Source organism: Acomys minous (assembly GCF_964271855.1).
Source record: "Acomys minous genome assembly, chromosome: 20".
In the NCBI taxonomy this organism is placed as follows: domain Eukaryota; kingdom Metazoa; phylum Chordata; class Mammalia; order Rodentia; family Muridae; genus Acomys; species Acomys minous.
In genome coordinates this window covers 13,349,232-13,363,943 of record NC_140502.1, presented here as the reverse complement: position 1 = coordinate 13,363,943, position 14,712 = coordinate 13,349,232, and the positions used below count along the sequence as shown (strand labels likewise).

General features: G+C 42.1%; 1 protein-coding gene across 1 annotated transcript; it reads left to right on the top strand.

The window, feature by feature from the left end:
- Positions 1 to 2,695: 2,695 nt before the first annotated feature.
- LOC311591073 (vomeronasal type-1 receptor 4-like) lies at positions 2,696 to 3,628 on the top strand (the record flags this gene model as incomplete). Its single annotated transcript, XM_084770442.1, has 1 exon — positions 2,696 to 3,628. The coding sequence occupies one exon, from the start codon at positions 2,696 to 2,698 to the stop codon at positions 3,626 to 3,628; it is 933 nt and encodes a 310-aa protein (XP_084626568.1).
- Positions 3,629 to 14,712: the final 11,084 nt, after the last annotated feature.

Genomic DNA, 14,712 nt, shown 5'->3' with positions numbered 1-14,712 from the left:
TCTGCAGGTAATTGGAAGCAGGTGGAAAGAGAAAAGGGACAATGATGTTATTATATTTTAATTTCAGAAAGTGAGAAGGTATAACTATAGCTTATAGAAACTATTTATGTAACACAAATTAAATTGCAGTTATGCAGTGAAGTTCTCAGAATAAATAAATACTGAATAGAATGTTGGAAAAAATAATAAAAGAACATAATTACTGGCTTAATTAGTTGCAACACTTAACCAGATGCAACCCATTTTCCAACATTCATGATGACATTCACAGATATTGCACAGGCATGGGATTCCTTATTCATCTACAAATATGCCAAAATTTGTGATTTCCAGCCTTTTCTTGATTAAAATTAAGTTTTTGTTTTGGTTTGCTTTGGTTTGCTTTGGTTTCGGTTTTTTGAGACAGGGTTTGTCTGTCCTGCACTCGCCCTGTAGACCAGGCTGAACTCAAACTCACATCGATCCGCCTTCCTCTGCCTCCCTGAGTGCTGGGATTACAGGCGCGCCCACCTTGCCCCCACTTCCTTGATGCATTTTCAAACTTAGTGTTCTGATTGGCTCAACTCCCCCTCTTTCCCCATTTCTCTCCTTTTGTCCCAGCTTATACCCCAGCTTATAATGCCCCATCTCCATTATATCTTCTTTCACTTTCAAAATACATATTTTGCTTTATCTTCCACGCCCCATTCTCAGACCCTCTTTGAGGCTCTTTCAAGTGTCCTGGGCTCTGCACACACTCACTCCCACATAAACGCACCCTTGTAAAAATGATGAAAGGATAAAATCTAACTCCCACAAACTGTCTTCTCACCTCCACACTCAACGGGGGCACATGCCCTCCATGGATACTAAACAAATAGGTAAAAAGAAAAAAAAAACCCACCTACAGAGACGTGAAGTTAAATCATTAACTCTTGATCACTTGCCATTTACTGGACAAGAGAAATTCACAATACATTCCATCTCCACCTATGCGGAGCCGTCCAGATTGTGTCACAACAAAGGGTGGTGGCCAGGCTCTTCCTGATTGGAACCGAATAGTCATATAACCGTTCCACATTCCCAAGTAATATACTAGAGAGCTTATTCAAATTAAATGTATACATTTCAGAGTTCTTTAAAAAAAAAAAAAAAGCAAGCACACGTGCTCGCACAAACACACACACACACACACACACACACACACACACACACACACACACACACACACAGAGGCAAGGTACCAAGTGCAAAATGCAACAGTTTCCCAATGTCTTCCCAAAGAGGCAAGTTAAATTTCATAGCATAGAGTAGACATCATCCTTTTGGCGAGCTGGAGAGATGGCCTGTGACTGAGAGGACCTAGGCTTAGCTGCCAGTACCCAGGTTGAGCAGCTCACAGCCCCGGTAATTCCAGCACCACAGGTTCTAGTGCTGTCTTCTGGCCTCAGGGGGCACTTGAAGTCCTGTGCATGCACAAGCCCACACACAGACGCATGTGTGTACAAGAGATTAAAATTAAAGTGTCCTCCTTTTTAAAAGATCTTTTAAAAAAAAAAAAGAAATGTACTTTATTTGATGCAATCTAGAAAACTTTATTACTTATTACCTTATATATACTTCTTACGTCCTAGGCCACAATATTTGTAAACACAGGGGCAAGTACTGTAAAGATCTGTGGTAAAAGCCGGGTGTGGTGGCGCACGCCTTTAATCCCAGGATTTTGGGAGGCAGAGGCAGGCGGATCTCTGTGAGTTCGAGGCCAGCCTGGTCTACAAATCGGGTCCAGGACAGCTAAGGCTACACAGAGAAACCCTGTCTCGAAAAACAAGAAAGGGAGAAAGAGAGAAGGGGGGGGATCTGTATTAAGCGACTGCCTGAAGAGAATCACTTCTCATAGAGCATTCATGAAAGCATTTTACAGGACACTTTTAAAGGCAAGTAACCCAGAAAAACCTCATCCTAGCTAGCAGTGGAAAGGGGTGAGTAATCCAAACAAGCATTTTAACGGAAGCCCAAAACATGCAGTTAGCTGGAGGATGCTGACCCCAGCTTCTAGACAGGTATTGGGGTACTTAACTATATGACTTCTGATGAAACAGTTAAAAAGAGGACAAGTAATTTTCTGGCTGAACAAAAGATGGCTCCAGATGAGACAAAATTGAGAAACCTTTTTCCTGTCAAGACCATGGTCATATTCTGATTGGTATTAATAAATATCCAAATATTTCTATTTTAATCATAGTGGTGACTATACAGTAAGAATTGATGTATGTATGTGAGGTTTGTGATTATTATTGAAGATGTCTTACTTTGCGACTAACCAAATATCATTATACTCGAGGAAATTTACATTTGTTTGTATCGGACAGTCACGTTTCCTTGGTTCTCACAGGTCATCATCATCATCATCACATCATCCAGAATTATGCACTTTGTATAAAAGCAGGTAGCTCCCCTTCCATAAATATTTGCATTCTACGGCACTCAGACATCTCAAAGTGACATACGTGGAAACTAGCAATTCATGTCAATATTTTGGGGATGAGGCCTTTTTGTGTGGTCTAGGAAGACCTTGAACACCTGAGCTTATGGGATCTTTTGTTTCAGCCTTTCGGTAAACTCCACGGATTAAAAGGCTTCCTCCTCCACACCAGGCTGCAAACTTTTGGCCTCGTTCGTTTGGCCAGAGGAATACCTTTGGCCAAATCACAAGATGGACTTCTGGAATCTGACGGTCAGAATCCTTTTCTTGTCACAAATCACAGTTGGAATTCTGGGGAATGTCTCTATTCTGTTCTACTACCTAGTGCTTTACCTCAGAAACTGCGCGTTAAAGCCCACAGACTTGATTCTCATGCACATAATGGCGGCCAATGCCTTGATCATTCTCTCCTCAGGGGTGCCCCACACAATGGCAGCTTTTGGGTGGACGCAGTTCTTGAATGATTTCGGATGCAGGCTCCTAATACACATTCAAGCATTTGGCCGAACTGTGTCCATTGGCACTACCTGCCTTCTGAGTGCCTTCCGGGCCATGACCATCAGCCCCAGAGCATCCTGTTGGAAGCATCATAAAGTCAGAGCTGCCAAGTACATTGGCTGCTCCATTTCCTTCCTTTGGGTCTTGTATATGTTGATAAATTCCATTATCTTTGTGTACCCATTTACCCAAAGGCATAGCAAAAACGTGACCAGAAAACTAGATTTTGGATACTGTTCCCTTATAGGGAGTGATGACATCAGTGACTCGCTCTATGCAGTCGTGGTGGTGTGCCCTGAAGTAGTCTTTTTGATGCTCTTCACCTGGTCCAGTACCTCCCTGGTTGTCATTCTGTACAGACACAAGCAGAGAGTTCAACACATCTGCAGCTCTCGTGGTTCCAGCCGAGCCTCCCCTGAGTCCAGAGCCACCCAAAGCATCCTGATCCTGGTGTCCACCTTTCTGGCTTTTGATACTCTCTCCTCCACCTTAAAAGGGTGCATTGCTTTTTTGTATAATCACAGTTGGTGGCTAATGACCATGCATCACCTCACTTCTCTGTGTTTTCCCTCTTTTGGACCCTTTATTCTTATGAATCATTACTGCTTTGTGCCCAGACCCCATTTTGTCTGGAGAAGAAATAACTCTATTATTTTAAGTATGTAAACAATGTTTTTTAGCAATGTCTAGTTTTTTATTCACCATCATCCTCAACATGTCGACTTATGTCCATGATCTCCGTTAAGTTCCGTGTACTTATCTGACTCTTTGTGTTAATGCTAGTGCCAAGTTTTTTTTATCACTATGCTCTGTCACTATGACACTTTAAAGTCAAGGGTTGTGATCTTTCATCTGTTTGTTGTTGTTGTTTTGTTTTTTGTTAGTTTGTTGATTGGTTGGTTTTATTTTTGTTTTTGTTTTTTGAGATAACCAGCTTTTTTTCTTGCCCCTTAGGATTGTCTTCTCTATCTGTGGTATAGGCTGGCTTCATATTCATATAAGTAGTAGTTTTTGTCTCAAGTTGCATATTATGACATCAGAATTTTGATAGGCATTTCATTAAAGCTATAGTTTAAATTTTTTTTAAAATATCATTTCATTGAAAAAATATTTTTTCTCACATAATATATCTTGATTATGATTTTCCTGCCCTCTACTGCTTTTGGTTCCTTCCCGCCTCCTATCTCTCATCTGGACAAATTCCCTTTCTGTCTCTCATTAGAAAACAATCAGGCTTATAAGGGATAATAAAAAAAAAATAAAGATGAATCGGAAACTAATACATCAGAGTTGGATGAGATGAACAAGCAGAAGGAAACAATCCCAACAGAATACATAAGAATCAGAGACACACTTGTTTCCACACGCACATTTACCCAAAAAACACTAACCTGGAAGCAATGTATATATATATACACACACACACATACATACATACACACACATACATACATACATATATATTATATACAATGGCATATATTATATATTGAGATATATGTGTACATATATATGTATATATATGTGTGTGTGTGTGTGTGTGTGTGTGTGTGTGTGTGTGTGTGTGTGTGTATGTATGTGTGTATGTACATAAGAACCTGGTACAGACCTGTGCAGGTCCTGTGCCTATTGACTCTGTAAGTTCATGAGTTTTGATACTTTCTTGGCATCCCCCATCCTCTCTTTGTCTTATGCTCTTTACCCTTCCTCTTTCATAGGGATTCATGAGCCCTGAGAGGAGGCATTTGAAACTGACATCCCATTTAGCAGTGAATGTTCCAAGCTCTCACATTCTCTGCATCATCTTTGGCTGTGAGTCTCTGTATTTGTTTCCATCTGTTGCAGGAGGAAGTGCCTCCGATGATAGGAAACCAAGGCTCTGGTCTATGCGTATAGCATAATGCCTTTAAGAGTCATTTTATTGCTACTTCTAAAAAAGAGTATTATTTGGTTTTACCCTAGGTTCCCAGGCTATCTAGTCTCTGGTTCTTGGCCATCCAAGCAATGTCTGGTACGGGTTCTATCTTGTGGAATGACCCTTATATCAAATCAGATATTGGTGGGTACTTCCACAAGTTTTGTGTCATCGTTGTCATAGCATATTTTGAATACAGGACAGCACTGTAGATCAAAGGCTTTGTGGCCGGATTGATGTTTACATTTCTGTTTTTGGTAGTCATCAGAGTAGCTTCCTTTACCAAAGATGCTAGGACTTGGGGGTGAAGGAGCCATGTAGACACCAGCTCAACTTCTCTATTTTAAGAGATGTGTGGTTGTTTTTTCAGCAATGAGTCTCTGCCATCAATTTATGGAGCACCTATATTCTTGGCAACAGTCTAGGTGGCTTGAGGATTCCAATCTGATCCCTTTGGCCAACAACTCAATTAGATGTTACCCAGTCCTGGTATGAGAAGGTCCATTTGGTCACAACAAATGGCCAGATGGGATTCTGCCCCACCCCCATTATTGGACAGTTTAGTTAGATCGCCTTCCTATATGCAGTTTCTACTGTATTAGGTTTCCACACTGTCCTCAAATGGCTCTTAATTTCAGCTCTGACCCTGTATTCCCTCCATTATCTTCTCTATACGGCTCCTTATCCACTTGACTCTTCTGTTCTTCTTCCCCATGCATCCATAACTATCTATTAGTAAGATCTACATGTACTAATGTCTACTAACAAGATCTATCTGTACCCCCTAGGCCCTTACTCTAGATCTAAGCTCTATAGTTCTATAGATTGTAGCTTGTTATCATTGTCTTAAAAGCTAATGTCCACATATAAAGACTACATAGTATATCTGTCTTTCTACATCCGGAATATCTCACTGAGGATAATCTTCCAGTTCCATTCATTTGTCTACACATTTCACAGTGTCATTTTTTAATGCCTATCCCCACTGTATAAATATACATTTTCTTTATTCATTCTTCCATTGAGGGACCTCTAGGTTGTTTACAATTTCTAGCTATTATGAAGAGAGCAACGATGAACATAGTTGAGCAAATATCTCTAGAGTAAAACTGAAGCATCCTTTGGGTGCTTGCCCAAGAGTAGTACAGCTGTATCTTGGGATAGATGGATTTCCATCTCCCTGTGGAACTGTCGCATTGATTTCCATAGAGGTTATATAAGTTGGCACCCCCACCAGCAATTGGTGAGTGTCCCCTTTACATCAGCATGTGCCATCACAGAATGCACATCAGAGCCATGAATGAAGTGTTAAACAGCCACGTCATACTCTGTTTTTACATCTTTCTCCCTTTATATGGGAAAAGCACCACATTTCTAAGAATCCTATTAGCATAAGCGCCTTGGATCTCCTGTCTGATTACAGGATTAATCAATCTGCCAACATGCACTGGTCATGTAGGGTATTGTATTTACAGAACACAGAGGTTAGTAAAAAGTGCATTTCAAAGAAGCTAACCTGATTCCCAGGGTGCTCTCTAGATCTCAAAGGTCTACAGCTTCCAATTTAAAATAAGTTGACTCCATCACATGGCCACAAAGGTCTCAGTCCATTACGTTATAACCTAAAATTCTAAGCTCTTCGCAATCTCAACCCCACAGTCCTGAATATATCATCTAAATTATAAAGCTGTAGTATAATTACATCCAGGGGTACAGTTCACCTTCACCTGTGGACCGCACAATCTCGGAAACTCATCATGGGCTCTCAAATTAAAAAGGATGGCTGAGCCTAGAGAGCAGTTATATGCACATTGTTTCAAAGGGGAGAAAAATTGAAGGGGTTAAAAAATAAATGTCCAATCACAAGAAGAGTTGAAATCTCTATGAATCTGGCAAATTGAGCAATATATCAGGGTCTGAGAATACCTGTGCCTAGACCCAAGCAAACTGGGCTACCCTCTGCTCAAACAAACTTCCATCATTAATGTTAGCAAAAGATTGCAGCTCAGAGCCGTCAGCCTGTTTCTTAAGTGCGAAACGTTAAGAGCTACTAAAGTCTTTGTGCTGATCTGGTTTTTTTTGTCAACTAGACACAAACCAGTCACCTGGGAAGTGGGAACCTCTTAGATTAACCCACGGGCATATTTATGGATGAGGCTAAGCAAGCTACAGGGAGCAAGTCAGTAAGGGGCCTTCTCTGTTGGCCTCTGCTTTCGTTCCTGCCTCCAGGCTCCTGCTTTGAGTCTCTCCCTTGCCTTCTCCTGATGAGGGTCTCTAACCTGTATCCAGATAAACCTTTTCCTTCCACAAGGTGGATTTTGGTCGTGGTATTTATCGCAGCAACAGAAAGAAAGCTGGGCCACCCTCCAATTTTATATGCATTGTTCTTTTAGATAGAAGGTGATAGTTCCTTTACTGGGGTTAAATACTTTGGTTGTAGTAAGGGAAGTCTGTGTCTCTATCCCTTCAAAGACTTTGTATGACAGACCGCTCTGACTTTTTGATCTTGATATATGAGCAGATGCCGTTCAGCCACATGCTGAGCTACCTCTTCAGAACATGCTTTCTGACAACAAACCTCTTCATTTCGGGGACTTCTGTCATTAAGATGGGTTGGCAATTTCCAAAACCAAGTCTTGAGTTCTTCTCTTCAGACTTCATTATGTTTATGATCAAAAATGTTTTGTTAAAAGTCCATTTTAAAAAATCATACAGGAATATCTACAACAGCTGCTTTTTAATATTTAGAAGATAGGATGGGGAAAATGACAGATATGATAAATAGATAACTGTGGTAAATCCGCACTACTAATGATCAGTAACAAATGAGCTAACCACACACATAACACAAATGCATGTCAAACTAGTTACACAGACAAACAGCAGACAAAATGTACATAAAACATTGGCAGTCACATTTACATAAGCCTTTTGAAGAAGAATTTATGAATAGGAAAATTGGTGGTTGCCTAGGGATCAAGTGAAGGGGTGGACAAAGGGCACTGAGAAGAATTGTGAAAGAGCACACGGTAACTTGAGAGCTCTGGGATATGTTCAACAACACTTTTATAAAGCCTCACACTTTGTTCATCATTATTTTATCTCTATCAGTATACGTAAATTCCTTTAAGAATTTCTTAAAGGGTATCTTTAAGAATATCTTAAGAATATCTGCATACTAGCCCAAGGGGCATGTCCCATGAAAGTCTCCACTTACCAGGAAACTGGGACAGAGGGGAGGACATCCTATTGGGACTCTAGATGAGAGAAGCATGGGAGAATAGCAAAGTAGAAGGATCCAGAGGGTCCTAGAAACCTACATAGAACACTATGATGGGCAGATTTGGGCCCAGGGGTCCCGCTCAAACTATGGCACCAGCCAAGGACAATACAGGCGGTAAACTTCAAACCCCTACCCAGATCTAGCCAATGGTCAGAACATTCTCCACAGTTGAGTGGAGAGTGGGGTATGACTTTCTCACGTACTCTGGTGCCTCATATTTGACCACATCCCCTGGAGGCACTCAGAGGAAGGATAGCAGGCTACCAAGAAGAGACTTGATACCCTATGAGCATGTACAGGGGGAGGAGGTCCCCCTCAGTCACAGTCATAGGGGAGGGGAATAAGGGGAAAATGGGAGGGAGGGAGGAATGAGAGGAGACAAGGGATGGGATAGCCATTGAGATGTAATAAGAATAAATTAATAAAATAAAATAAAAAAAATAAAATAAAAAAATAAAAAAGAATTTCTTTTCTAGATCAAATCTGATAGAGATCTATTTTCTCAATGGTATGGTCATTATCTCTCTTGGCTTTGCTTGGTATAATACTTTAGGTAGCATATCTCCTCTTTGTCCTTTATTACTGAGGATTTTATTGTAATGTCTACCTTCAGGCAACTTTGGACACACCATGTGTTATTTACTTGATTTCTCTTGGGCCTTAAGAAATCCCATCTTTCAACTTTCAGAGTGGTTTTACAGTATATACATATATATTGAGCTACATAATTATACACATTATAGACAGAGTATGCTGATTATATCCCATAATGCTCATAAAAAATAGTCCATTTGAAATCCCAAGTCACCCACTTACACTGGCAAATCAAACAAGTGGATATGAATATAGTAATCCCACCATATCACTACAAATGACTTAGGAAGTTATCCTTCCCCCGTGGTAAGCAATGAAGGCCATTTCCACTTGTAACCAAGAATTCTGGATACTTAAAAATGTTACATTCTTGAATCTCACCACTCTCCTCTTGGGGTTACTGCTTATACATTTGGCAAAGATCTCAGGGAGGCATAAGAATCCAGAAAAAAATCTATACTGAACTAGTGACCTCCGTCCTACTAAGTGACACCAGTACTTTATGCTGAAGAATTCCACAAACCTTCTGATCATACACAGCTATCATGAGTAGAACATTTAGGTGTGTTCTCACCATGTGAATTGCCACTGTAGTTAAAAGAAATTTCTCCATAATTCCAAATGTCCGTACTTCTATTCAGTTGCACACTGGCTCATACAGCTGGTTGCCTGTATCCCAATCCCGGCCCTGGAGAACACAGCCCCGTAAGTCTCCTCAACCATGCAAGGAGATATAGTGCAAGTGCTCGAAATGAGACGCGTGACCCACGCTGCTGCCAAACACATGGCACGTTGTTGCAATACTAGGTTTGGGGGGTCTTAGGATAACTCTGAAATCTAGCCAAGTCAGATCCAGAAATACTTAAAATCGTTTCCTATGAAGGTTTTTTTTTTTTTTTTACAATAAAAGTTAATCCAGAACGAGACTGATACTTGTCTCCAGCAATCCACTCTTTCATTTAAAATAAAAGACTGTCTCTTTAGTTTGTCAGATCCGACTTCTGTTTTCAATACACTCTAACCTCCCCTAAAATGAAAAGTAACCTAAACTCTAAGGCATTTATTATTGGAAACTAGAGTAAAAGGAGGCAAGTACTCTGGCTGGATGACTTAAAAGATGGGCGAAGCCCATCATAATACAAAGTTCATAAAGATCTAGAGACATAACGACACATGTCTAGACTCAGCTGAGGAAAGAGAAGTTCAATACTAGCTTAGGGAATATAGCAACACTGTCTCAAAGAAGTAAATAAAACGTATTTCACACTAGAACGTCTACAAAGGAAATCGTCTCTGCAAAGCTTAGATCCTCTTGGCTGATGACTGGCCACATTAGACAACTGTATCAGTCAGAGAGGACAGACTGAGGAATCTTACTATTGTCGTGTGCATCACAGTTACTGTAGGGACTGGCCAGAGAAAATAAGTCTCGTCTTACCAGAGGATGTTAGAGTGACTAAGCTGGAGCTCGTACGGTTTCAACTCTATATGCTGAGTGGCAGAACTCTGGCAAGTTACTTGAGCCAACCAGAAAAATACACCACTGCTCTTGAAATCTTCCTACAAGCCTGCCATTCATCAAGCATCTCCCTGACATGACTGTTCACTACTGAGAGCACTCTTAAAGTCTTCTTGCGGGCATGAATCTTTTGGTGCCGATTCAGGTGAGAGCTTACACTGTAGGCTTTCCCACATCCCTTGCACTCGTATGGCCTTTCTCCAGAGTGAACTTTCTGGTGCTGAACAAGGTGGGAGATCCGGGCGAGATCTCTCCCACACTTACTTGTTGGGGGATGGTCTGATGTATTTGGATGCTGATAACTGCTTGCTGTCCTTGTGACCCACCTTTCGCTTAATAAAAGGCCATCCCACCTTGGTAGGGCAAAGGAGATAGGTGGGGCTAGGAGAGAGTGGAATTCTGGGAAAAAGAAAGACTGCCACAAGGAGAAAGGAGACCTGAAGGGAAGAGAGGAAGGCCACCATGGGTTAGATGGAGGAGAAGCATATGGCCGGCGTGGATGGAGAATCTGGCCCAGATGAAGAATATTAGCAAGTATATAGGATTACGGATGGGAGGTAGCTTGATAGAAATTATTAGAAAAGATGGCATGGGATTGAGGCAGGGATCCCATGCCTGCCCCACTATGGGAAGTAGTTTAGAGGATTAATGTCTGCCCTGCCCCAGGTTAACACAGCTATTTTAAAATATAACAAGCGTCAGTGTCTTAACTGATTGTTCTCCGGGCATACTGATAATACTGGCAATACAGATAAGTTTAAAAACAATACCTACTGCACACAAAAGGCCTCTCCCCAGTATGAACCCTTTGGTGTGCAATAAAACCAGAGCCTCTACTAAAAAAAAAATTCCCCCACATTCAGGGCACTCAAAAGGCTTTGTCTCGGTGTGAATTCTCCGGTGCATAATGAGGGCGTATCCGTGCCCAAAGGATTTCCCACAATCACTGCAGTCATAAGGATTTTCTCCAGTGCAGATACTTTCATGCTGGACAAGTGTAGATTTGTGCCTGAAGACTTTCCCACAATCATTGCACTTATAAGGCCTCAAACCCACTATGAACCCTCTGGTGTACTATCAGGTTGGAGTGATGGCTAAAGTACCCCCTGCATTCGGTGCACAGCCTTTCTCCAGTGTGCATTCTCTTATGCTGAGTGATGCTGTCTTTTTGACTAAAGGCTTTTCCACACTCACTACACTCATAAGGCGTTTCCGCTACGGATCCTCTGGGGCTGTACAAGTGTTATCTTTGTGGCTAAAATCTTTCCCACACTCACGGCACTTATAATGCATCTGCCCAACATGAAAGTCTTCCCCACTGTTAGTGACCCCTGATGTCTTCTTGCTATGGGTGACTATGGGTGACTATGGGTGACCTCTTGCCGATGACCAATCACACTGTCCTGAAGGTTCCTTATAGCTCCACTTCACACGCAGAGGACTTCTCTGATGACTAAGGCTCCACGTCACCTCTGAAATTCTTAATTCACAAGGCTTTGTTTTCATCTTTTGGTGAAGAATTCTCTACAGTATAATGCTTTGAGTTCTGGCAAAAGTTTTCACCGAGCCAGAACTGCCTCTCACGTGCCCTGCACATGTCCTGGCAAGTAAGTCTCCAGGCCATAAGACGTGGAGGGCAAAGGGATGAAGAAGAAAATTTATCGCATATGAGGCTTGGCATCCAGAGGACTCACATGAGGGAGTCAGGGAAACAGTAACGGCCCAGATATGGTAAGAAAAGACCATGCCTTGTAATTTAAAAAGAAGAGGAGGAGGAGGAACGTAGGGTATCCCACAAACGTAGGATTACTTCCCCATGCGGGAGATGGCAAATACGAAGTACAGAATACATATCACAATAGGAAAATATCTGATTTTCATCAAGGAGATCCCACTTTAACCAACAAGAACACCTAGGCTGAGTCACATGATCCGGAGCAAACTGGAAAACTACCCTCGGGTTTCCTGTTTCACATCTCAAACACCACATAAAACAACACCCACACTAACTCTGTGTCATGCCTCATCTGTGAAGTCTCAGGACACTCGCTCTTTCTGCAGGATGCTGTACTAGAACACTTTCCAAACGTTCGGACTAGTTACACTGTGAGACATCTTGGATTTTCCAAGTTCAAACCAATTCCGTTTGTCTCTCTCTCATCGCTCTGTCTTTCTGTTTCTTCTTCTTCTTCTTCTTCTTCTTCTTCTTCTTCTTCTTCTTCTTCTTCTTCTTTCCTCTCTCTCTCTCTCTCTCTCTGATTTTTTTTTTGAGACAGGGTTTTTTTGTGTAGCCTTGGCTGTCCTAGACTCCCTTTGTAGACCAGGCCAGCCTCAAATTCAGAGATCTGCCTGCCTCTGCCTCTGCCTCTGCCTCCCCTAGTGCTGGGATTACAGACGTGGGCCACTGTGCCCAGCTCAAACCCAACTCTTAATCCTTCTGAAAAATATGCACCATTTTAACGTATTATTTTTAATCTTTCAGATGGTTATGAAATGGGGTGGGGAGTAGTGGGAAAGCTCTTCACTCCCTACTTTCAAAACTACACTTGATACTGCAGAAAAACGTTGATGGTTTCATCTTCAAACTTATCTCTAGACTTCAGTGACCATCCAGAATTCATTCCAAGCTCCTCCCAACGCTGTGCTAGGCCAGTTATTCCCAAAACATTCTTAGAGTCAGTTTCAATAGCATCCGAGCCTGATTCTCTGCTTTGGTCCTTTTCATCCAAACCCCACAGTTGATTGTTTCCTGAGTGGACAATGGAATACGATTTAAAATTCCGTTTATTTCTTTCCATCATTCAAAAAGGCTCCTTGGTTCCCAAAGGGCACTCGGGACAGGAACGAGTGCTACAATCTCTGCTGCCTGCGTCAAAAGAGCAGGCACATTTTCAGCAGTTCCACGCACTCGCCACATGCACTCTTGTCCTGTTTCATTTTGCCACATTTCCCTACATTCCAACGCCTCGTCCTCCCACTCACAAGGGCCCCGATCCTAAAAGCAGGGCCTGCACAGCAGCCACCTGCAGATATGTGACTTGACGTTAAGGATGATAGGTGAAGGTTTGAGAACTTAGAACCTACCTGCGCAGGCCTCAGCCTGCCTACCTCAGCCATCACCGGAGAGCCAAACCAAAGTAGGGCGAACAGAGACCGCTGCAGCTGGTCTTAGAGATAGGATCTGCCTGTACCTTCACCACCCAAACCTCCCACGGAGGTAAAGGACTCACCGTTTGCGAATTGAAGCTAGTCAATTCCGAACCGGTTCCTAAGGTTGGACCTCTTCACTGGGAAGATGCCCGAGACCCGCCTAAACAGAAATGCTCCCAGCGGCGCGAGAGGGATTCTGGGCAATGTAGTTCCTTCAGAGCAACCCCCCCCCACACACACACACACACACCACCCCCACAAGGGGCACTGACCTTGAGAGCAGTTGGGGAAAATGTGACTTGGCTGAAGGTTCTGGGAAAGTTCTCAGGGTAAAGAGTGGGACTTCCTTCCTCTGAAAGGGCCAAGAAAATAGAGTGCAAACGTAGACACAAATTACGTTAGATGCTCCCCTAATGAACACACCACATCAAAATCAGTGTTTAATTATCCACCCTTTTGTTCTTCATTGTTAAAATAAGTAAAATATAGAGCTATAAGTCAATCGTCCAAGGGCCCAGAAAATAGAGTGCAAACGTAGACACAAATTATGTTAGATGCTCCCCTAATGAACACACCACATCAAAATCAGTGTTTAATTGTCCACTCTTTTGTTCTTCATTGTTAAAATAAGTAAAATATAGAGCTATAAGTCAATCCTCCAAACTTCAAAGATGAGAACTGTCCCAAGCCATAAAGTGGAAGAATGGCTTTCAGAGAGATGTTTGGGAGGGACTATTTGAGCTCCCAAGTAGACGGGCACTTCTTCAGAGATCAATTCCCAGGGGGAGGGTCATGGAAAGAAGGCCAATGGGACGAATATCAGACTACTCTGAAAGCAGGTAGTCAGTGGAGACAGCGCCTTTCCGTGTGGCATCCAACCAAGGAAGTAATACTCTTATCCGTATGGTACCCACTCACCTTCAAACAGAGGTACATGTATTTCCATTTAGGAATATGCCACCTGTTTGAAAATTGAGAACCGTTCTAAGCTGTAAGTGTCCCATATGCAAAGACAAAGGGTTAGCACAGTCCTAACAGACTGCCCCTGTGCAATGAAAACATCAGATTATGGAAATGCGGGACTGGAATAACTGACCTCATTTCACCAACAATTACAGTACTGACATTAGAATTGAAATTGAAGATGACTCGTGGTGGAAGTAGAGGTTTGAATTGTTTAAACAACTAAAAGTTAGCCATAACCCTGCTGTCTACACATGTCCGTTCATAGCCCCGAGGAAACCAAGGACAGGTGGAAAGAATTAAGGCGTTGGGAGAGCTTAAGGCGA